The following is a 25,194-nucleotide window of genomic DNA, read 5'->3' as shown; positions in this document are numbered from 1 at the left end:
TAGTTAATTTTTAAAAATTTTAAAATTTATTTAATAAAATTTCTAAAATTATAAAAAATACATAAAAAATTATATTAACAATATTATTTAATATGAAATACTTTATATTTTTTTATTAACATTTAATATTTTAATTTATAGTTTTACTTTTATATATCAAGTAAAAATATATATATATACATTTAAAAATAAAAAAAACAGTTTATAGAAAAATCTGATAACGATGATATGCTTTGAAAATAAAAGGTGATGAAAATGGAGATCACGGTGTGCCGAAGGAGGAGATTACAGTGTGCCGAAAGTGGAGGTGGAGGTGGAGGTGTAGAGCAAAGTGTGGAGAGGGAGAAAGAGAAAAAAGAATACTGATGAAAAATGGAAAAAAAGGTGAGATGGAGAGAAACTTGCTTTAAAAGTCAAAGTCTTCTCGAGCCTGTGCATGCAAGTCCACACTTCGTGCGGCATGTGGCATGCAGAGCCACGCGGACTTGTATGCACAAGTGCCAGACACTTTTCTCTTAGTTAAGACTTTCTTAAGAATTTTTAATGAAACCTTAATATTTGTGCGTGTTTAATACTTTTATAATTACGAGAGCAGTTTAAGAAACAGTTTGTTCGATACTGTTGATGTCGAATAAACTGGTTCAATAGGTCGAACTCTCTATTAGTCGACACCATAATATCGAAGGAGCGTAAATATATTTTGTTAAGGCACAAAATCTAAAAATATTTTTAAATTTTATTTAAATTAAAAAATAATATTTTTTATTATGTATAAATTGAAAAAATATTTTCACTACTTCAAATTCTCTATTTTGTAAATTTAAACCGATGACAACACTGCTATATGTTTTTTGCTGCATCAATATATATCGATTAAAAATTAAAACAAATATCTAGATTGAATTTATGATAGGCTCAAGAATTAATAATGTAATAAAATAAAGATAATAATTATTAATTAAGTGGATAATTGGCCGAGGTTACGAGTTCCACCTAGTTTAAGCTTTCAAACGAATTGTCGTTAATCGGTCTATTGTGAAGTGTATATATGGATAGACGACATGCCGTTACAGGATAGATTTTTAGATGAGAAACAAATTCAATTCATGTCATCTCTAACCACCCCTTCAATTATCCTAAGTTTGATGGTAAAAAAAAAAAAAAAAAAAAAATGGAAAGCAAAGAAAAGAAAAAAATTTCTTCTGTATGAGGCGAAAGATTATCGGGAAACATTCTGCAGCTGCAGCTGCAGCAGGAGCAGCAGGCTTCACTCCATGTAATTCAATTACTACCTACGCAGAATCGAAGAAACTATAATGGCTACTTGCTTTTCATGCGCTGTTAGTACTCCCTCTAGATCTCCAATCTTCAGCTCTCGTAGACACAACAATAAGCCCAAGTTTGCTTCTCAGGAAGCTATCATCTTAATTCAAAAGTGCTCTAACTTCAGTCATCTCAAGCTTATTCACGCTAAGATCATTCGCAATACCCTTTCTAATGATCAATTGATTGTTAGAAAATTGCTTCACTTGTGCTTCTCTTATGGGAAAATGGACTATGCCTCCCTGCTTTTCCATCAAATTCGGTACCCACATACCTTTACTTGGAATTTCATGATTAGAGCCTATACAAAGAATGGTAGCTCTCAGCAAGCTATTCTTCTTTACAACCTAATGATTTGCCAGGGCTTTCCGCCTGATAAGTTCACTTTCCCCTTCATTGTCAAAGCTTGCTTGGCCTCTTCTGCGCTTGAAAAAGGGAAAGAGGTTCATGGTTTTGCTATTAAGACTGGATTTTCGAAAGACACCTTTTTGCATAACACTCTGATGGATCTTTATTTCAAGTGCGGAGATGCGGAGTATGGGCGCAAGGTGTTTGACAAAATGTGTGTTCGTAGTATTGTCTCCTGGACCACCTTTGTTGCTGGACTTGTTGCTTGCGGGGAACTAGATGCTGCTCGTAGAGCTTTCAACCAAATGCCAACGAGAAATGTTGTTTCTTGGACAGCAATGATTAATGGGTATGTGAAGGACCAACGCCCTCAGGAGGCATTTGAATTGTTCTGGAGAATGCAACTTTCTAATGTTAGACCCAACGAGTTTACGTTGGTTGGTTTGTTAAAAGCAAGCACTGAACTGGGAAGTCTCCAGTTGGGTAGCTGGATTCATGAATATGCTCTGAAAAACGGATTCAAACTCGGGGTTTTCCTTGGGACTGCTCTTATTGACATGTATAGCAAATGTGGTAGTTTGGTGGATGCCAAGCATGTATTTGATAAGATGCAAGTCAAGAGTTTGGCTACTTGGAATTCAATGATCACTAGCTTGGGGGTGCATGGTTGTGGCAAAGAGGCACTTGCTGTCTTTGCACAGATGGAGGAAGCAAATATTGAACCAGATGCAATCACTTTTGTAGGTGTTTTATGTGCTTGTGTGCAGATGAATAATGTAGAAGAGGGTGATAGGTACTTCAAATATATGACAGAATGCTATCGCATTACACCTATTTTAGAACATTATACTTGCATGATCGAACTTTATACTCGTGCCAACATGTTAAATGAGGTTAACATGTTAGTGAATACCATGGAAATTAAGCTGAATGGCAGTCCAGAAGCAGCATTGATTGGGTCAAGTATAATTGATGGTATGGCTGAAAATGGGAGATTTTTTGAGCATCATGGTAAGGATTTATACTGTTTGGAAACACCTACATTGCAGTTGTCCCAAAATAAGTTTTGGTGCTTCAAGTGGGATGTTGGTTGACTGTAATGGATCTTTTTTTACCACATCATTGGTATGAAGTCAAATGTGACACAAAATTAGACTTTTATACAAACATGTGAAGGCATTTGTATTCTAGAGGAGCCACATAAGAAAGATTTAGCTTCTAGCTGCAAAAATCCTCAACGAGCTTTGTAAGTAAATATATTGTAATTTGGTTCGCGATGAAGGGTGATTTCTACAGCTAGATCTCATTGTTTCTGCAACCATATGTTTTGGTGTCTATTCTTTTTTATCTCCATTATTTGTACCGTTGTTCATAGTTTAGAACAGCTAATTCTAGTAGATATGACATAAGGTGTGGATTGATAATATACATCAAAGAGTTGTGCATAAATTAATCATTTAGGGATATTTGACATTGAACGTTAGACATGAGCAGTGTGAAGTGGTGGGATTTCTCTAATTTATTTAGTTTGAAAGAAAATTCTGTGTCCTCAAACCTGTTATCCTTAACTTTTGTTCCATATTGGTATGCTTCTAAGATTTGGGTATGTAGATTTCTTCAAAAAATGTATATTATATTTCTTTTCAAATGTCAACACAGAGGCTATGTTTAGCTCGTTTATGCTATTAAAGTTTTAAAAATATTGCGATCCTTCAGCTTGTTCCTAACTTTTACTGGTATTCTGTCTCAACTATGTGTATGCTTTCTCTGATGTAAATAATGTATCCATCAGTTTTAGGGATACAAAAAAAAGATGTTCACTATTTCCCATTTGGAGAAGTGCTAAAGGGAAAGCCAATGGTTCTGTTTATTATAAATAAGTATTGAATTTGTGTTTTTTTTTTTATCTTTTAGTGACTTTCTTTAGTTAATATCAATAGCTAGATTGTTGAAGTCATTTGAACTTGTGGCATTTTAAGAGAAGCTCACTTCTGGTTGAAAATGCCAACGATATCTGTTTATCACAAGGAAACTTTATTTTATTTCTTGGAGGCTTAGTAGCTATTGTTCTAAGCTTATGCCAACAAATATGCTGGATTCTTAGATTGGTGGTGTGCCATTGCTTGCATAATAATTTTTCTTTTCCACAATTATTACGATTACACTGCACGTAGATGTTCTCCATGCAATACTGGTGCCAATAGAGACCATATGTTTGGACTTCTATGCCACTTCTTGTTCTATAATGTCTCTGCTTAATATTTTTACCTTGATCTGTGTGATAAGTGATTCACCATTGTGAATAAATCCCTTAATTTTTGTACTGAAACAAATTTGTGGTCCATGTAATATTGTAATGGCTTGCGTTTGTTTCCTTTCGTTGGAGAGAATGCCATTTGTTATAATGGCTTCCATATCTTTTCTATCTAGCAGAAACAAGTTAATTGACTGAAATATCTTCATGCTGCATACAATGAATATTCGGAGACATGATTTCTACTGCTACACAGGATTATTATTTACTCTGATTCCAGGACTCAAAACTCTGAAAGAACATTGCACTTGTTCATTTGCAGAAACTAGTTTCCATGGCTGTATGCTCTTCCATGCATTAATGAAAGACTCTTGGTGAACATCGACAAACCATCTTCAGGGATTGGAGCTGTAATCAGTTTACCCATCGCCAATGCATTAACTCTCCATTTAGAATTTGAGAATTCATTATTTTTTAAATTACAAAGTTTTTATTTTAAAAAAAATAAAAAATAGATGATTTTATAAGAATTTATCTAAATTATTTTGTTTACGAAATTAATCTTTCAAATATAGAATTTTAAATCTTTTAAATTAAAAAAATTAAATTCATTCATTTTAAATAAATTAAATTTTTATGAAATTTTTTATTCTAAATGGATGGTTAACGCGAGGAAAGCCAACCGAATTGTAATTATGCAATTCTTACTCCTATTCAGAGTCAAACGTAGAGGATTATTGAGCCACTAACCACAAAAACATCCAAAATGGAGTGTTTGATTTTGACTTTGCGAGCTCGGTTTTTCGAGTAATTTGCCAATTTGGTAACAACTAACAAGGTGCCACGCCACACAAGAACAAGGAGGCACAAAGATTATAAAATCAAGCATGGGTCCTTGCTTGGTTAACCATCAAAGTGGAGGCATACAGAAGAATAGGAAAAGCAAAAAAACAATTGGCAATATCAACCAATATACTAGGGGGAAAGAGAAAAGCAAAGGGAAACACAATTTGACAAGTCGCAATACGATTTGCGCGGCCAACAGAAAGCAGACACCAAGCAAAACGCTTGACGACAAAAATTGAGTGTTGGTTAGTCTTCATTAGGAAACCCAGTTGCTTCTCTTGTCTTGCTCATCATCATCCCTGCAAACTCCCCTCCTCTCTGTCTCCTTTTTTTTTTTTTTTTTCTCTCAAGAGCATCAATTTCTTTTTCGATTTTTTTTATTAGAGACAAAACACACACGGCTCAGGACAAGACTGTACTATTGTCGATCGACCCTTCAACTTCAACCCATTGAACGAGTGATTATGAAGGCAGCCAGTTCATTATCACCAGGTAAGTTTAGCCTCTCTTTTTATGCAAGCGAAATACCGTGCAATGGTAATATAATATAATTTTTATTTATTTTAATTTAATTTTTTAATATAATTTAAATTTCATTTCTTGATTAATTTTATAGGGCTATTGATAAAAAAAATTTAGAAGTTTATAAATTTTTGTATTTATATCTTAAATTTAAAATTTTAAATAATAAAATTAATTTTTTCACATTATCTCAATTAATTTTAATATTTTTTTAATTCAAGATATAAATTATTACTAAAAAGCTTATTGAATAAAAAAAACATTCACATTAATGCATATTTTTACCTACGACTTTAAAATTTTAAATAATAAAATTATATATCTTCTATCGATTACAATTGTAATTAAAAAAAAAATTAAATCGAATCTAAAAAAAACGTTAATAATAAACTATAATATAATTCTTAAAATTATATATTAATAAAACATATAACACTTTAATTTAAATTTTCTATTCAAAATAAATTTATTTTCTATTTATCATATATAATATTAAATATATTATTTTAAATAAATATTTATTATAAATAAAGTTCAATTACGATAAATTTACATATAAATATTATATATTAAAATATGTAATTAAATATTTATACTCAATATTATTATAAATTATATGAATATTTTTAATATATGAAAAATTATAATTCATATCAATAATATTAAATAAAATAAAATATTGTATATTTTAATCTAATTTTTTTTACATTTTAAAATTTTATCTACAAATAAAAATAAAAAATAAATAACTAAATTAAAAAATATTGTTAAAATAAAAAATATATTTTAAAAATTATTTTATTAATTAAACAAAACTTTAAAAATTATATTATAATTTATTATTAATTTTTTTATATTTAATTTAGTCCTCTTATTATAATTACGATAAATAAATTAAAAAGATTTACATTTATTACCTTAAATTTAAATTTTTTTTGAAAATCAATATGAATTAACATAAATTTAAATTTTTTTATTCAATAGAATTTAAAAATAATAATTCACATAAAATTTAAAGAAATATTTATTAAAATTAATTGAGACTAATAATTAAAATCGAGATAAACAATAAAAAAATTAACTTTATTATTTAAAATTTTAAATTTAAAATGTAAATGTGAAAATTTTTTATTCTTTTTTCAATTGGATTAATTTCTATTTAAAAAATTAAATTATTATTATTATTAAATTAATTTTTTATATTTTTCTTAAAATTAATTTTATTTATTTTTCACCTATTATAGTAATAGTTTTTAATTAATTTGGAACACAATAAAATTTAAATTATTTTATTTTATTCTTGTTTATACATAAATTAATAGCAGTTATAATTATTTTAAATGTTAATAATAATTGTGATAATTAAATGATAATAATAAAAGAATTGTTTTTGTTAATTAATTGCATGAGTTACAATATGCATTAATCTTAACAATAATTAAATGATTAAAAAATAAAAACTAATATAATAACATTAATGAAAAAATCATAATGAAAATAAATATTAACTATTAAAGAAATTAATTTTGTAATTATTAACTATCCTATACTACAGAATAATATTAATAAAAGCTTATTTATAAAATTCTTATATTATTTAAATTTATATAATAAGATAAATAATAAAAAAATATATTTTTAAAAAATTTTTAAAAGGAAAATATGTTAATTATGGAAAAAATATATATGTATTTCTTAGAGTTTGATATATATAAGATTTCTTTTTAATAATGTAATTATATTCATAAAATGGAATTTATATTCAAATAGCAAGAAAACCTAACCAATTAAATTAAATATATTTTTTTCAATCCATCATGATAAACAGTTAATTGTCATTTTCAATTTAAATTTTTTATTTACTTATTTAAATTATTTTTATTTTAAAATCAATTATATACTATTTAGCTTATTTGAAACTAATTAAATTTTTGATATATTATTATAATTTTTATTCTAATTATTTTTAACTAGATTTTCTATAATTGTTAATATTCATAGTTCTACATCAATCAAAAGCTAATATTTATTTAAAAGCCATGAAAATTATATTTTAATATTACATTTTTATAAAAAAAATGTGAAAATAATTAAAAATTATATAAGGAAAAGAAATTTATTTAAAAAATTGATAGCCATATAATTTCACAATATATTAATACACAATTTAATTATACTTAATATAAATAATTAAAAATACATTATTAATAAATTTTAAAACCTAAAATATAAAAAAATACATATTTAAGTATATTATAAAAATAAAAAAAATTAAACCACGCAACACACGGTATTTATAACTAGCTATCTTAATCCCGAAAGCTGCTGGAATATTGTTGACAATTTCAATTTTGTAAAATACAATTTATAAAAAATGGGGATAAAGTTTGAATTTTGATTATTTTCTGTCCACTCATCTTCCAAAAATAGAGAAAATAAGTTTTTTTTTTTTTAAATTTTCTATCCATATAAACAAAAAGAAAGAAAATAAAAAACACACATTTTCCTTCTTCTTATAATTTTTTCCAAACAATGTGAAATAATCGGTTCGCACTTTAATATTTCTCATCCATAACATTCGATATTTAATCATTATTGAAAATTAATTATTTAACTCGTGAATTTTATAAATGTAACTATTAAATATTTAATTTTTTTATAATATGAATATAATATTTAACTCTTGTCTATAAAAAAATAAAAAAAATATTATTTTAATTCATATAATATAAAAAAATTAATTAATCTCTCAATTTTAAAATATTTTGAAAATTTTTTGAGATTTTCAAAAATATATTAATTAATTATTTTGTTAATTGTAAATAGTAGTTGTGATATATAAAAAATAATTATTTATTAATTAATCTCTTTCTATTAAAAATATTTTATATATTTCTTATAATTAACAAATTAATTAATATATTTTTAAAATTTTAAAAATATTTTAATAAACTTTTTAAATTAATAGATTAAAGAATGTGTTACTTAAATAATATAAAAATTAAAAATTTAATTTTTCTAAAAATCAAAGCTAAACTAATAAGATTTCGAGACTTATAAAGATCAAGATATTAACACTTTGTTTGAAAGGAGAAGTTTTTTAAAATACGGTTAAGTCTCAATAAGATTAATATTTTGTTTTAATAATAATTTTTTTTAAAATATGGTTTTATAATATATTTTTTTATTATTTAAGAGAAATCGAAAGATTTTTAAAATTTTTTGAAGACTTTCATGAGAAAATTTTATAAATTTTCTGAGTTAATCTTCTCCCAAAAAACCTCGCCTTCTTCCAAGGACTAGTTAAATGTTTTTAAAACCTAACATTACTTAAAAAAGAAACTATTTCCAAACAAAAGGTAAGCAAATAGCATGACAACAAAAGAAAAACAACTGGAGTTGGGCTTCATCAAGGACAGAAACGCTTGAACACATCACCACATATAGCCAATTGCTCCTTTTGACTTGGTGATCAAACTTGTGGACATTGAGATCACCATCATCATCCTCAGCAAACTCCTCCACATTTTCTCTCCTTCCCTCAGTTTCCATCCTCCTTCCCATCATCTCTTTCTTCTTTCTCTTAACCATGGTTTCCTCTACTAAATCACTAAACAAGTGATTATGAAGGCAATGAATTCACTGTTACCAGGTAATCTTAGTCTCTGATTAATTATATTAATCATGGTAATCAATTAATTAATTAATTATAGCCAATGTCAAAAGCTTACGTTTTCATTTTGGCATATGAACAGGTGCCGGAGGTGTTTATTGTAAAATAAAATAAACGTTTTTAAGATTTTTTTTTTGGAAAGAGATAACAGCGTAGCTAAAGCAACCAAGGTTTAATAAAAAATGGCGTCCCCGGTCTTATATAGCGGTTATGTTGGAAATGGTGTAGGAGCAGCTCGTGAAGCTCTAGCTGTTCAAATATCTCCCGTGATTTTTGCCGTTTCTTTCGTCAAACCTTCTCTAGCAGTCGCAAGGCGTTCGGCCTCCGCTTCCGCCTCTCGTCTTTGTTGCCGTCGGTTTGGTCGACGCGGGATCGGGATGGCGGGTCAAAATTTCAAGACAACCAAAAATCACCTTAGGCATGTTGAGTCAATGTCTACTCTGCCTTCCGGCGCCGGGAAAATAACTGGTCTTAATGCTGTTATTTTAGGAGAAGCTTTGGCTTCTGAAGAGGACGATCTCGTTTTCCCTAATGATGACTTCGTTCGTCAAGCTCTTGTTCCCTCTCCTAAGAAGGTCAGTATTTGTCTTTAGTGATAATGGAACTGTGGAAATTTACTAGGAATGGAAAGTGTAATTGTCCTTCTCTTCTTCTTTTTCTGATAAGATCAGTACTTGGAGATGTATAAAAGGTCAATTGAAGATCCAGCCGGATTTTGGTCCGATATTGCTTCTCAGTTTTACTGGAAGCAGAAATGGGGCAAATCGGTTTTGTCCGAGAACTTCGATGTCCGCGAGGGCAGGATTAAGATTGAGGTCATTATTTCAATTTTTATTTTTTTTTTTGAATGAGTTCATTGTTCAGTTTCATTATCGTTTTATTGGGAAGTGTCATAAAATCTAACCTGAAAGCTGCATTTTCATAATTGTAATCGATAATAATGGTGACAATATTTGTATAATTACGCAGTGGTTCAAGGGCGGTGTCACCAACATTTGTTACAATTGTTTGGATAGAAATGTTGAATCTGGAAATGCTGACAAAGTTGCTATTTACTGGGAGCCCAATGAACCTGGTTCCCAAGACTCCTTAACTTACTCTCAACTTCTTCAAAGAGTTTGTCAGGTTATATATATTTATATATTTTTACTCAGTTATATATTTACCGGGAGCAACAATGTGAATAATTAAGTGCTTGACGGTGGATTTAATGGTGTCATCTTTTCTCTTTTTTCTTTTTTTTTTTTTCCTTTTTTTTTTTATGTAGCTATCCAATTATTTAAAAGATAAAGGAGTTAAAAAGGGTGATGCTGTTGTGATTTATTTACCCATGCTCATGGAACTCCCCATTGCAATGCTTGCTTGTGCCCGCATTGGTGCTGTCCACTCGGTACTAGAGCACAACTATAAACTCCATTTATCCTTGCATCTCTGTTAGCAAATACCTCTTACCTTTTTATTCCATCAGGTTGTGTTTGCAGGATTTTCTGCGGAATCTCTCGCTCAAAGAATTGTGGACTGTAAACCAAAGGTAGTGATTACATGTAATGCTGTCAAAAGAGGTTCTAAAGTTATTCCCCTCAAAGACATAGTTGATTCTGCCCTTGTTGACTCTACTAAAAATGGGATCTCAGTTGGTATGTAAATTAAACAACTGCTCTGTTGTTTAAGCATTGCTCATCTTCTTCACCTTTCATGTGGTTCCTTTATATTTTTTACCAGATGTATGTTTAACTTATGAAAATCAATCTGCAATGAAGAGGGAAAGCACTAAATGGCAGGAGGGAAGAGATGTATGGTGGCAGGTAAGCTATAACAGAACAGCTCAAACATTTAGGGAGAAAATATTTTTTTGTATTAATGGGCTTCAGTTATCTTTATGTGTGCTACTGTGTTACTTTAATATAGTATTTCTATATAACGGATAAAATTTTAAATGAATTTTTAATCATTTTCTATAAGGTACATAGCTATGAATCTTAATTAGTTATCCTGTTAATAAGGCTCTGTTAATGCTAGAAAGGTGGCTTATACGATTGAGAATGATTTCATAACTAAGATTATAATATTTTTGAGGTTTGATGAATGATAAACATCTTTCAGGATGTTGTCCCTAAATATCCAACTAATTGTGAAGTAGAGTGGGTTGATGCAGAAGATCCTCTTTTTCTGCTGTATACTAGTGGGAGCACAGGGAAACCAAAGGTGCCTAAAATCCTTTGTTCAATCGATATTGGAATTACCTTTTCTCTTGACTGTATTCCAAACTTATTCCTTTTCTTCATTGTACCTATTTTTCATTTCCCTTTCCCTCTCTTTCTTTTTTTCTTTCTTTCCTTTTCCCAAAAGGGTGTTCTCCATACAACTGGAGGATATATGGTTTACACTGCCACAACATTCAAGTATGCATTTGATTACAAGCCATCTGATATCTATTGGTATTGATGAAACTCCCACTTGTTATTGTTTATGTTTTGTCAAAAGTTTTTCATTTCAAAGCAGCTGAATAGCATCTTGAAATCTATTGAGAGTTTTTCTAATATCAGGTGCACTGCTGACTGTGGTTGGATCACTGGGCATAGCTATGTAACTTATGGACCTATGCTGAACGGAGCAACTGTTGTTGTTTTTGAAGGGGTAAGTTTTTTGGTCCTTCTCAATTTAGGTTTTAAAATTGATGTAATGTCCCAAAAAAAACTAGGTGTATTTTTGCTTATAATCCAACTTTTATTTCTGGTGTCTTAAATTATTACTGAGAGAAAAATTAGCATAATAAATGGAAAAGTACAAGCCAGGTAGAAAGGATAAAGTATATTTCTAGAGATGAAAACTTGGTTTATAACTTGTGAAAGTTCTTTGACAGTTTGGATACTTTGTTCTATAAAGCAAAGAGAATTGGAAACCAAGAAAAGCAGAATGGCAAGGACTAAGGAGTAGAAATCAAGGAGGTACATAAACAGAAGAATGTTGTTGAAGAAAATTTAGTTGTTAATCATAATATGACACTTGCAGAAGCTTATTAAGATATGTAAAAATGTAGAGGCCTTGTATCTTGACAACTGTAGTATAGTGCTTTTCTACCAGCAACACCATTTCAAGTAGAGGCTATCTATAGGGTTTAATTTGATGTGAACAGGTCCCCTTCAGTTAATCTTCTATTGATTGACACGGATTTGTAAGTATCTCCATTTAATAGCAAATTGCTTGCAGGCTCCAAATTATCCCGATCCTGGACGCTGTTGGGATATTGTTGATAAATTCAAAGTGACAATATTTTATACTGCCCCCACATTGGTGCGGTCTCTCATGCGTGATGGTGATGAGGCAAGATATTTATCCTTTGTTACATCAGAAATCTGTGGTTTGAAACATTCATAATAGTTTTCCTAATCATGAGTAGGTTGAAATTCAACAGTGGTTTCTAAGCTATATGGAGTTGATTTCACATTTCGTATTTGGAAATTTGTGATCTAGTTTTATAGTTTCCCTCAAGCTCAAGTCTTTATGCATCTTGTGGCTTGGATCCATTATGCTTTTGGTCTTTATTTATACTTAACATCATTACGCTTTTGCAATGAAGATTTGGAGGAAGTAAACTAGGACCTATTTGTGAAAGAAATATGCTTTTATTATTTTATTATGAAAGAGTTCTGCTTGAATCTTTTAGTCATATGTTGCACAAGTTTAATTTTATTTGTTATTTATGGTGCCTATTTTCCTTTTTAGGGATTGTAAAATCTGTTTATCCATATTTTATTATTTTCTCACTTATAGAGTCGCTTTTGCTCATGCTTGGATACTATTATTGATATTAGCTGTTTCTGATAATGCAGTATGTTACTCGCTATTCACGAAAATCCTTACGGGTCCTTGGAAGTGTAGGCGAGCCCATTAATCCAAGTGCTTGGAGGTTCTTGCTTGCCTCTTTTTTATTTCATTTTTTTCTCTCTCTCTCTTGCCTGATCAGAAACCACATCTTTACACCAGAAAATTTGTAACACAATCTGTTTCTTCCAGGTGGTTTTTCAATGTAGTTGGAGATTCCAGGTGTCCTATATCTGACACTTGGTGGCAAACTGAAACTGGTGGCTTTATGGTATTTTGAGTTCATTTCTTTACGTGCGCTGTTAATTTTACTAAAATCGCTATGTTAGTGTAATTTTATTTTGTCCATTGCTACCCAAAACAAGCGGCTTCATGATTCTTGTATTTGTTTTTGCTTTTGCTATATGTATATGTTTTGTTCACTTTCTCCATTGTAAATATCTCAATAATAATTGAGTGTTATAATGTGTCAGATTACTCCATTGCCGGGTGCCTGGCCACAGAAGCCTGGTTCTGCAACTTTCCCTTTCTTTGGTGTTCAGGTTCTCAGTGAAATAAAGATTTTATGCCTTTATGTTTTTGCCTTTCTTTTATCTCTTTATGTTAACTTATTCTTCATCATTCCTCTTCTGGTGCAAGTGCAGCCTGTCATAGTGGATGAGAAGGGTGCTGAGCTTGAAGGAGAGTGTAGTGGGTATCTTTGTGTGAAAAGCTCCTGGCCGGGGGCATTCCGGACTCTTTATGGTGATCATGAAAGATATGAAACCACATACTTCAAGCCATTTCCTGGCTATTATTTCAGTGGTGATGGCTGTAGCAGGCATGTTTTTATTATTATTATTATTACGATCAAATGGTCTTTTTTCATTCGACCTAATGTGTTACAATAGATCTTCATGTTCTCTTATCTGTGGACTCTGGAAGCTTTCTTCCCTTGGTGTGGACGGGACACAAGGTCAGCCAAAGGACTAATGGTTGACATATATGTTTCAGGGACAAGGATGGATACTACTGGCTAACTGGAAGAGTTGATGATGTCATCAATGTTAGGTAGGTGACACTTTCTCTTATTGTCCTATAACTATCTGGACAATGCTAATTTATTGGATTAGTATAGAGCAGTGAGCTATGCCTAGTTTCTATGCCTTTTTGTTCTCTCTCTTCCTAGTCAAATTTGCAATGTCGATTGTTACTAACTTCCAGTGTTTCTCCTTGCCTTTTGTCACGATATGAATTCTTAACGCATAAAATGCTACAACTCACATATTTCATTGTCAGATAAGTTGTGCATTATTATGATGGACTATCATGAGAAAACATAATGCTCGCTAGGGTTAAAAGTTGATGTCTTCTTAAATATTGGAAGAAGGAAAACGTGTGAAGTATTCTTGATTTATAATAGATTGGCTTCTTGAAGCACTACTAGGAAGCTATGATAGGATCATTTGGCAAAGAAAAAACTGCAGAAGTGGAATCATCAATCATTTTGATTGAGTGTCAATCTTTTTGGGGATTGTTCTTAGCAGCTTCATTAAATTTCTTGAAAAGTCAAACTACGTAGTTGTGTGCTACGCACATTTTTAATGGTATTTCTTTCATTTATCTATTCAATATGAGTGTTGGGTGTTACTGGACTTGGACTCAGTCCAGTTCATGGTGTCCTGTTCAAATAATGAACTGGACTGTCAAACTTGGTGCCAGAATTGTTTATTAGGGGAGCTGGTTACAGATATCTCCTCCTTGAACCAGATTCGTTACTGGCTAGTTTGAACTGCTAGTTCTGAACCAGATCTGGCCGAATTCAAAATTTATTATTATTATTTTTTTTAGTACTGGTTCCCTTTAGTTTGCTTTTTTTTTTTTTTACTCTAGAAACAAAATGAATTATGTATTATAAACCTATATCTTCTAAATTTATATATTATTATGTATAAAGTGTTAACATTGATAGAAAAAAACCGCTTCAAACTATAACCATCCGGGTTTGAACCATGAGACCACTAAACTGGCAGAAGTTGCAGTTCCAGCCTGTAACCAGACGGGAACTGGCCCGTGGCCAAGAATTACCTATCAATCCTTTTTCCTTCATAACTTCAGTAAAGCACTATGATGGCTAGATAATGGAAATCTGAGTTCAGGATTACAATGGACTGAAAATAAAAGATCAAACATTGTGATAAATGAAAATTTTATGAATAATAGCCTGCCAATACTACACCAATACTTGTGTTTGAGGTAAAAATCCTCTTCATAGAGTGTTCTTGTAAAGATAAGCGACAATAAAATTTGAAGCTGTTAAATCCTTGTCCGTGAATGCATTTTTTGTTTTGGTGGTATATTCGTGTTACATTTCTAAATGTTATTTTATCATTTCTTCTTTGTGTAGTGGTCATCGTATTGGCACAGCAGAAGTGGAATCTGCTCTTGTTTTTCATCCCCAATGTGCAGAAGCTGCTGTAGTTGGTGTTGAGCATGAGGTAACCCTCTGTGTGTGTGTGTGTGCTCTTCTGCACGTGAGAGAGAGAGAGAGAGAGTAGTAAGTGCATTGTTCACTATCTCAGCTTTGACTTCATTGTTTTCTTAATGTCAGGTTAAAGGACAGGGTATTTATGCATTTGTCACTCTTGTGGAGGGTGTTCCTTACAGTGAAGAGCTTAGGAAAAGTCTTATCCTCACAGTGCGAAATCAGGTCCATACCCAGTCCAACAATTCTAGTATGACATATTTTGAATGCAATATGCAAACTTCTATTTGGACAGTTTAGCCTTTTCACTTATCTTTCAAGATGCATCTGGCCATGTGCATAAAAACTTCAATCATATGATCAAGTGGTTAGACATGCATAATGAAAAAGAAAAGATCTGAGATGATCTTGTCACATATAAAGAAAATATAGGAATAAGTAGGCTCAGGGATTTGGAGGTGAAAGATGTTTAAGTGACTGTATAGTTGTAGATTGTAAAGTTAGTTGTAACTACCTTCCAGCTACAGTATAAAAGACTATAGTTGAGCTGTATTGATCATCTTCCAAGATCGATGAAGCATTATTTCTTTCTCTCTCTCAAATACTTCTCTTCTTCTCTCTCTCTATTCTATCTCTTCTCCCTAAACTCTTCTGCTTCTTCTTCTTTTATGGTTACCAGACCCACAATTAGAGTTTTTGTGACAAATTGGTATCCGAGCTTGTTTTCGAGTGGGATTGAGCTGCAAATGGCTGATTTAGGTCGCATCCATGGCAGAATCAGGTTTCTTTCTGCTCTTTTTTTTTCTTTCTTTCCCTCTAATTCTTCTTTCTTCTTCCCTGAAATTTCTTTTCTTTCTTCCCTATATTCCTTCTTTCCTTCTTTTCTAAGATTCTTCTCTTTCTTCCTGTAATTTTTATTCTTTTTGTTCCCTGAAATTTCTTTTCTTTTCTTTCTGGTCTCTGTTTCTTCTTTATTTCATTAAAATTTCTATCCTTCTTTTTGTTCTTTCTTGAATTCTTGAATCAGGTTTTCTTCTTTTTCTAGTTGTTTTCTGGTTCTTCACTTCTTTAATTTCTCAATTCCTGTATCTCAAGAAATCTGTTTCTTGAAATTCTGGTAATATCTAATTCATTTCTTCACTTACTTTCTTGTTTGGTTCTATTTTTCCACTGTTCCTAATTCTTTCTTTAAATCTTTTGTTTCTATGATAATACATATCTTGGTTTTCTTTTCTTCATAATATGGAAGTACAATCTTTGGACCTAGAGGATCTTGAAGATTATTGGAAACTACTGAAAGAAAAATAAGAAAATATGATGAGGAACATCTCAAGAAGTGTGGTGGTAGGCCAAGAAGTGAGGATCGCCAAGAAGCAGTTAGGGTTGCAGAATTGGAGAAGCAATTAAGCATTTTGCAATCGACAGTGCAGAAAAATGTCCACGATCTGGAGGTACTGAAAGAAAAATTCAGTAAATCTGATGATGAGAACAACAAATTCAATGAAGAAGTGCGTGCTTTTATGAGTATTATACTGAAGGACATGAAGGATGAGGGTAAAGAAAAAATGCAGCAACTCAAAGAGTCTCAAGTAAACAGAGTCGCTGAAAGTAAGGTTTTGGAAAACAGAGGGTTGCTTCCTAACCCCAATCTTGGATATATGCCAAAGGCCAAGGTGATTGTGTAAACTATCGTGTTGTTGAATCTATTTTGCCAAAGATAGAACTGATTGCGTTTGAGGGCAAAGAACCTAAGGATGTCAATGATACAAATGATGAGAATATTCAAGGTTTTTAGCATGAAAACGTCTTTGAAGCTTCCCTTGTAAATTCAAGATCTCAAGAACTGGAGCTTGGAAATATCTCTGAAGGAAAACTGGGGCAGAGGGTGACACTCACTAATTGCAACACTTGGAAGAAGGTGTCTTCTCCAAGGACAAAAATTGGGATTCGTTCTATAACCGGAGAAAATATTGAATATAGTCTTTTTGCTGTTGGAATTTTTGAAGTGTTTGAACACAAGAATGATGTTCTTGTTGAGAATATATCAAATCAAGAAAAGGATGTGAAAGTTTATGAAGAAGAAGGGTGTCAGAAACGAGTCTTGGAATTTGGGGAATAGTATACTTATGCTGGGATCATGTAGGCATATAATACTCAAAGAGGATGCATTTGAAATGTGGAGGCGGCAAAAGAAGAAAGTGTCATTTTGTCAGGGAGGATTTGTGCATTAAAATGTTGAAAAATACCATAAGAGTGACAATGATGCCTCTATTTCCAATTTTTCTGTTCATAAATTGGGGCAGCTGTTTGTGCGTACCATAACAATTGACAGGAAAGGGTCGGTGTTTTTCAAGGTCTCATCAAGTGAAAAAATTTGCCACCTGAAGATGCAACTTGGGAAGATAAGACTTTTAATCAGTCTTAGTTTCCAGCCTTTTAACCTTCTTGGGGACAAGAAGGTTCTCAAGGGAGGGGTATTGTCACATATAAAGAAAATATAGGAATAAGTAGGCTTAGGATTTGGAGGGAAAAGATGTTAAGTGACAGTATAGTTGTAGATTGTAGAGTTAGTTGTAACTACCTTCCAGCTATGGTATAAAAGACTATAGTTGAGCTGTATTGATCATCTTCCAAGATCAATGAAGACTTATCTCTCTCTTTCTCAAATACTTCTCTTCTTCTCTTCTCTCTCTCTCTCTCTATTCTATCTCTTCTCCCTAAACTCTTCTTCTTCTTCTTTTATGGTTACCGAGAATTGTGGTTTTTGTGACACACCTCTAATGGTCCTTTCAATTGTGCACCCATTTGTCTAAATCATAAGGCCTATTTACTTGTCTGGAGTCTAGAGAGATGAGGTTTTGACTGAATGGTGAATTGATTAGTATACAAACTACCCAATTCCTCGCATCCACTCCCCTCAACTTCAGAAGTCCTGGCAACCAAAGAAATTGGTTCTAAATACATGTTTGTATCAGCTGCATTCTCTGACACATTATTGTTCCACATTTCAGATAGGAGCATTTGCCGCACCTGACAAAATCCACTGGGCTCCTGGCCTTCCAAAGACAAGGAGCGGAAAGATAATGAGGAGGATTCTGAGAAAGATTGCTTCCAGGCAGTTAGATGAGCTTGGGGACACAAGCACACTGGCAGATCCAAGCGTGGTTGAGCAGCTTATAGCACTTGCTGATCGCTGAAGCTACAACATTGTAACGTGGAATGTCTCTAGCAGGCTTCATCAGAATTTATCGGCTATAGAGAAATTGTCTTTAGCATTTGATTTGGGCCCAAATTTACTGTTTGTTTTGCGTCAAAAAAACTGGGCATTTAAGTTTCAAGAAAACGTAAGGCCATATTGATGGATTTCAATAATCTTTTTGAGGTAGTAAATTATTCATTAAAATTAAATGAGTGAATTAATCTATTCTGTGATGAAATTATAAACTAAAAGTATAAAGATTAGTAATATAAATAATAGTTTTTCATAGAATATTCAAAATTTAAAATTCTAAATTGTAATATAAATACTCAGAATATATATATATATATATATATATATATATATTTATATTTATATTGATAAAAATAAATCTAATACATCAAATGTTTGTAGCACATAATTAAATAATTTTAATTCACACAATAATAACATAAATTTATTAGCTTCATTTCATTAAAGTTTTTAAACATAGCGTAATATTGAACCTATAAATATAGAGGTCAAAGATTTAAGATTCAATGGGTCGATTCAGGATTTAATTTAAAATAAATTTAATTAAATTTTAATACATGAATTTTTTAAAAAATAATTTAAATTTTTGGTAAAATGATAATATTGAATTATTGATAATTTATACGTAACTAAAACTAGATTTTTTTATAATAATAAATTTTGTTCATATTTATGAAAATAAATGTTAATATATTTATATTCTTTAACGTAAATTTTATATTTTTATGTCATATAAAAGATAATGAAATATGAAAAATAATTTATTAATTTAGGCTCTTTTTGTTTAACGAAAATCATTTTTTAAAAAATTATTTTTTATATTTTTTTATGTTTAAAGTATTTAAAAAATTAATTAATGAAAATTATTTTTTTATCAAAATAAAAAATAAATTATTTTAAAAAAGTTATATTCTGTATTTTAAAATTTTATTAAAATTTTTATATATAAATTTATAAATAAATTTTATTTTTTAAATTAAAATCAAGCAAAAAAAATAAGTCGTTTTGTTGGATAATTTTTTTTCATAGAAAATACTTTTTTATAAGATAATATAAATTATTTTTCATAATAAACAGAAATTTAATTAAATATACTAATAAAGTAAATTGTTGGCATTTAGCAATATTAATGATTTTTTTTACCCTTTATTTAACACACTAATAATTTTACAAGAAAAAATTTAAATAAATTTTTATAAAATTATTTATGATTTTATTTTTATATATAATAAAAAAATTTTAAGTTAAAATATTTTAAATTTTTTTATTTCAAATAAAAATTTATAAAAAAATTTAATTAAATATGTTTATGATAAGACTTCCAACAAATTATATACACCGACAATCTTTAAATATGTAAATCTATTTTATTATTTATTTTTTTATTAAATATATACTTAAATAGTTTATTGACTTAAATACCACAGAATTTATCCATCAAATCATTCCATATTTTTCTTATTTTAGAAATGAGTTGTGCAATATAACTTATTTAACATTAATTTTATCATTAATTATAAAAATAGATCAAATAATGAAGCTAAAAATACAACTTGTTTGGCAAAAAAAAGTTTTTTTATCTTATAAATCAATATTTCACAATTAATATTTATTATAATTATAAACTATTTATAAACTTAAATTTTTAAAATCCGCAACGGATCGAGTATTTTTGATTATCCAATCTGATTCAACTCTAATACAACGAATTTAAATAGTTATAATTGGATTTGGAATAAATTTAAATTTAAAAAATAATATCCGTGATCAGATTGGATTTGAATTTTATGCATAGATTGTCCACTGTCTGAATATGTTTATATAAATAATTAATTTAATATAAAAATATATTTTATAATAATATTTATAAATTTTTATATATTTTTTTATTTAAAAATTAAAATTTAAATATTTTTTAGAAATATTAAATTTTTTAAATAAAAATTATTAATAAAAAATATTTTTTATATAAATTATTAATTAAAATATATAAAACTAAAGGGTTTAAATTTTATTCGGATAATAATAATCTGATTTAAAATGAATTCGAATTAAATCAAATTTAATTTATTTTTTAATCGGATTTAGTTCCCGGCATTTTAATTTTCATAAATAATCTCCTCATTTACATTCCTACTTAAAACTTTTGTTTTATTTTTTTTTTAAATTTAACTCTTTAATATATATTATAAACTTTATTGTTTTCAAAATTACAATTGACTCTAAATTGTAGGAACTAAAACATAAGTAGTATAATGACATAATAAATTTATTTACTTTCTACAGAACTTTAAATCTAATGACTTGAAAATGTGGTATGAAATATTTATGATATTTTTTATTACTTAAAATTAAATTTATATTTTTTAATACAATTGTAATTTATATTTTATTAATCATGATTATCTCAATTTTGGCCCCTACATATTTATTTCTGCTTTTGCCCCTGATTTCTCTTAGCAATCAGATATAGAAAATTTGTGAAAAAAATAATAATAATACTCAGATTGAAATTTATAGATTTTTATGATATAAATTGAAAATTAAGGAATGTCGCCCAGACAACTATCTAAATTGGTAAAATTACCCCCAAATAATGGGGAATCAGGGAAACATTCTACATATCCAAATGAAATGCAGCAAAACAAGAAAATTCAGGCAACAGCAGTAACAAAGCTCCATCACCCTGGTAATGGTATGGGCTTTTGCATATCATTCTACTTCCTAATCAGAATCCTCGTAAACTTCATCATCATCAGACAACTCGTCAAAAGATCTAATGTCCAGCTGGTAGCGAAGAATACCCCCTATCCCACCAAACCCTCTGCAAAACTGTGAACCCTCTTGAGATTTGTTTGTAACAAATTCAAGTGAGCAACCAAATCGCTTGTATTCATTGGCAAACCACTCAAGCAAAGGCATTTTTTCCTGAACCTCCAGCTCTGCAGAGTTTGCTGCATCCCTGAAGTTACTCTGATCAGCTTCTTGCTCCTTGTTCAAGTGTTGTATAATCATTTCACCTGTAACACTGTTTTTCAGAACATATCGATTAATATCTAGATTTTCCCACACAATGAGTGTTTCAACAGCGCCCATTTCCAAAGTCTTCAATGTGTCATCAACACCAAAGACATACTTCCCAGTGTCCTGGCTGATCTCCTCAAAGTATTTTCCAATCAATCTTTTTTCCTGTATGAATTTTACATTTGATAGAATCTCAGCTGACAGCTCAATAGCTTGGTTGAAACCATTCTCTCCCCCATAAGAGACATCAACTACATTCAATATCTTTGCCTGCAAACGAGGATCAAACATATCTGACTGGCTCAACTCAGTCTTGAAGTCTGCTGAACCTGCCAGTATCAGCCCAGCAACATTTGGTTGACTGGTAGCAGGATTGATGAAGAACTGCGTGGCTAGCTCTGCAGTTTTCCTAACATAGTTGTGTCGTTTTTCCATCCGAAGTCGAGCAAAACGAAGGGCAGACTGTCCTCCTCTCCCATGCTTCTTTGGCAAATCAACAGTAAATTTATGAAGTACTTCTCGTGTGTTACCACTTAATGTTCCAAAAAGAGTGCCATTCCCATCCATTACAATAAAACCAAACTTGTCGTCAGATTCTAAGAGTTCATTGAGTGCTTCTGTGTGGAACTTGTTGTCGCAAAGGTAAAGTGATGCATTGATAGGTTTGAAAGGCTCGAAATCAATAGTTACCTTCTTTTCCTTCCCATCTTCAGTAACAACTGTTCCAGTATAAAGCACCAACCCATTGGGAGGAACCTTGTTATAAAGTTTCAGCCTCTGCTGAGCAGATGTAATGGCAGCCAATACTGACTGACGGTTGACCCTACTTTTAATGTTTGAAGCAGTTCCAAATTCATCACCCAGCATCTTTGTGACCCGAGATATTTGATCACGAGGAGGCATAATAAGAGATATCATGCTTGTACCATTACCCCTTGCTGATTCCAATGCCTTGATCAACTTTTTGATTTTCCATATCTCAATATTCTTATCTGATTCATGACCGTCTGCCATTCTGAGAAAAGAAAGACACCAGAAAGATGTACCCCACAACAGCAACTTTTGTAGGGTCAATTAAGTAGTCAAAGAAAAGATACACAAAAGCAACTTTTAACATCTTGAATTTTATAAATCATTATATTCTTTTCCAAAACTGGGAGAACTTCGCATACAAAGTTATAATCAATGTAATGTGTATGTTTGCATTTGGTAGAAATCCAAGTAATAGGGATAACGAGACACACTCGTTTACCTATCTACATATTCTCACCTTACAAAGATTATATGATATGTATTTCATATAACAAAATTATGAACAAATAAATGTGAAAAGAAAATTAATTATTGAGGATGTTTATTACTTTTACGGTTTTATCTCAAGTATTTGAAAAGATTTGACAACAAAAGCGGGCAATAAAATCAGTACATATGCAAATCAATAAATTGTTCATGGTACAGGCAAAGCTGAAACCTGCTCAACTTCTAACAATTCTATTGCTTGAACAAGGTAAGATATGGCATCGAATAGAAATACAGGTGGAGCAAACATAAAACTATTGAAGGAACCAAGGCTAATCTGACATCTAGAGACTAGAGAACACATGTTGATGGCAATTTTTCAATAATACAATAAACAATGACAACTCTCAAAATATTAAGACAGTAAATCAAAGTGAAAACTTCCACATGGATGTCAAGGCACATAATACATTTCTAAAACTAGAAATAAGATCCACCCAACAAAGTATATGCCTTATCTTTAAGCATTTGAGCTGTGCACAAATGAGCTATAGTGCTAGACAACGTTTTACAATTCAAATGGCATAACAACATTATGATTGTTAAATCATTATGGTAGTCTTAGCCACCAGACTGCTACGAGAAAATATATTACACAAGTTGGAATTATTAGTAACACTTATACCTTTGTGAGGCAGATTATTTCAAATCTGTATTCTAGAACAGCTGAGTTCGCAGCATTTCAAAACTCACTAAAATTCCATTTCACAAGGGCTATCACATTAAAGCTTGCATAGATTTCTCAAATGCTATTCTATGGTCTACTAGTCTTCATTTTATTTTGCCAATCCCATCAGAACACTTCACAATTTTAATGTTCAATGTAAAATATTTGTTGGTTAAGAGATTCCAAGCACCGTATTCACAAATTGGCACCAGGACAATTACAAAAGTTATAACTAGGGCTGTCTGGAAGGGCAGGGTGCTGAGTTGATAGTTTCTTGTGTAGATCTTTTACCCTCTTTTTTGAACCAGCGAAGTCAAATTAGTGACTAATGACTCCACTTGGGATGGAAACCAGAATATCTGGTTCCACAGACCAGCATCTTATCCTGAAAGAGCCTGCATCCAAGATTGGTTTTAGTACTTATCTACCTGCATTTTTCATAAACTGATTGACCCAAAATATTGCTTCCTGATCAAAACTAAAGCCTAATCCAATCGAAGCCATCAACGCTAACAAAGGCCTTTTTTTTTTGTTTAATATGACATAAGATTAAATATTGAACTTAGAAGGTCTAGAGTCTAGATTCAACTAACTAGAGATCATGTTACATATCAAGACCCTCATCATTGAACATTTCAAAGTCTGCAAATAAAGTATTTTCTAACAAAATCTTAAAGCCTCTCGCACTTTGATCTTCCTAATCAAATTGAATTCATTAAAAAAATTACAAAGCACATAAATTAGAGAGATCAGTTTCTACTAGCAGAACAGAAAGAAAGAAAGAAAGAAAGGTAAGTAGATCATAACAGAGAGAAAGTCAAGAGCTGAAAGAAGGACGGGACAAATCAGAGAAGTGAAAGAGATGGAAAAGAATCAACAAAAACCCATCAAAGAAACAAAAAGAATAATACCTGGAGAAGAAGATTGATGGTGACGGTGGATTGGATTGAAAATCCTGTTTTCTCTCCCACTGTTTCCCTTCTCTCACAAAACAGTCAGACAAGTCAAAGAGCTTCTTTAGGGTTTTCACTTTTCAGTGTCTGCCTGTGCTTTTCCGCACTCAACTCATAGTTATTTTTTGTTCTCATACGTAATTTACGTAAAATTTCCCCCTTTTTTTTGTCAGAAATTTACGTAAAAGTTAATCCTCTGTCCTTTGACAGGCACGCAAAAGCAATAGAGAATTTGTAAGCTTAATTGTGGGGAAGGAATGTAGGGAAGAAATGCTGAGAAACAAAAATAGAATAAATCCAAGAGGAAAGCAAAGAATAAAAATTTAATTTGTTGGATAGATTATTAGAAAAAAAAAAAACTACTAAATTAAAAATATTATACTCTCCTAAGTTAAAAAGAAAACGTTTTAAAGAGAACTTTTGAGGGTAGTTTAGTAACATTGTACGATTTTTATTTTTTATTTTTTTAAAACTAAAAAATAGTTTTCAATTTTTATTATTTATTTTTCAAAATCTGTTTTTTAAAATTATTTACATAAAAATAAATTTTTACCGGGTTATATAAAAGTAAGTAATAAAATATTTTTTTTTAAATACGATATAAATAATTATATATAAAAATAAATTAAATTATTTTTATAAAATATATAATATTATAATAAAAATTACTATTTAATTTTCATAATATTGTAAAATTCATTAGTTAGTTTATTGATTTAAAAAATATATAAAAATATTTTTAAGATTTTAAAAAATTTAATATT

The 25,194-nt window shown here is 30.4% G+C and overlaps 3 protein-coding genes across 11 annotated transcripts; 2 read left to right on the top strand and 1 right to left on the bottom strand.

Moving 5' to 3' along the window:
• Positions 1-1,103: 1,103 nt before the first annotated feature.
• LOC110625773 (pentatricopeptide repeat-containing protein At3g26630, chloroplastic) lies at positions 1,104-3,144 on the top strand. Its single transcript, XM_021771408.2, has one exon. The coding sequence runs from the start codon at positions 1,317-1,319 to the stop codon at positions 2,763-2,765; it is 1,449 nt and encodes a 482-aa protein (XP_021627100.1). The 5' UTR covers positions 1,104-1,316; the 3' UTR covers positions 2,766-3,144.
• Positions 3,145-5,220: 2,076 nt separating this feature from the next.
• Positions 5,221-18,663, top strand: LOC110625772 (acetyl-coenzyme A synthetase, chloroplastic/glyoxysomal). 5 transcript variants are annotated; one of them, XR_006352517.1, is made up of 20 exons: positions 8,633-8,945; positions 9,049-9,541; positions 9,638-9,781; positions 9,936-10,091; positions 10,234-10,356; positions 10,435-10,603; positions 10,689-10,771; positions 11,070-11,171; positions 11,316-11,404; positions 11,513-11,603; positions 12,177-12,290; positions 12,800-12,876; positions 12,984-13,062; positions 13,265-13,333; positions 13,436-13,611; positions 13,785-13,841; positions 15,178-15,268; positions 15,382-15,480; positions 15,935-16,036; positions 18,267-18,401. XR_006352517.1 is itself a non-coding variant. In XM_021771403.2 (19 exons), exons 1-19 carry the CDS (start codon positions 5,236-5,238, stop codon positions 18,450-18,452), a joined length of 2,280 nt encoding a protein of 759 aa, XP_021627095.1. In that variant the 5' UTR covers positions 5,221-5,235; the 3' UTR covers positions 18,453-18,663. The 5 variants fall into 5 exon arrangements, 3 of the variants coding, with proteins under 3 accessions (XP_021627095.1, XP_021627096.1, XP_021627094.1); XR_006352518.1 differs by lacking the exon at positions 18,267-18,401 and adding an exon at positions 16,505-16,859; XM_021771403.2 differs by lacking the exons at positions 8,633-8,945; positions 15,935-16,036 and adding an exon at positions 5,221-5,263 and having other exon boundaries at positions 9,195-9,541; positions 18,267-18,663.
• Positions 18,664-20,994: 2,331 nt separating this feature from the next.
• LOC110625931 (eukaryotic peptide chain release factor subunit 1-3) lies at positions 20,995-24,716 on the bottom strand. Of its 5 annotated transcripts, none has more exons than XM_043962113.1 (3): positions 24,389-24,569; positions 23,769-23,872; positions 20,995-22,526 (listed from the first exon to the last, which is right to left on the bottom strand). In XM_043962113.1, exon 3 carries the CDS (start codon positions 22,523-22,525, stop codon positions 21,212-21,214), a length of 1,314 nt encoding a protein of 437 aa, XP_043818048.1. In that variant the 5' UTR covers position 22,526; positions 23,769-23,872; positions 24,389-24,569; the 3' UTR covers positions 20,995-21,211. The 5 variants fall into 5 exon arrangements, 4 of the variants coding, with proteins under 4 accessions (XP_043818048.1, XP_043818046.1, XP_043818047.1 ...); XM_043962111.1 differs by having other exon boundaries at positions 20,995-22,570; positions 24,389-24,568; XR_006352633.1 differs by lacking the exon at positions 20,995-22,526 and adding an exon at positions 22,608-22,618 and having other exon boundaries at positions 24,389-24,716.
• Between the last annotated feature and the right edge of the window lie 478 nt (positions 24,717-25,194).

This window comes from Manihot esculenta, chromosome 11, assembly GCF_001659605.2.
Source record: "Manihot esculenta cultivar AM560-2 chromosome 11, M.esculenta_v8, whole genome shotgun sequence".
Taxonomy (NCBI): Eukaryota; Viridiplantae; Streptophyta; class Magnoliopsida; order Malpighiales; family Euphorbiaceae; genus Manihot; species Manihot esculenta.
Note: the sequence above shows the minus strand (reverse complement) of the source record. Positions and strands in the feature narration are given on the sequence as shown.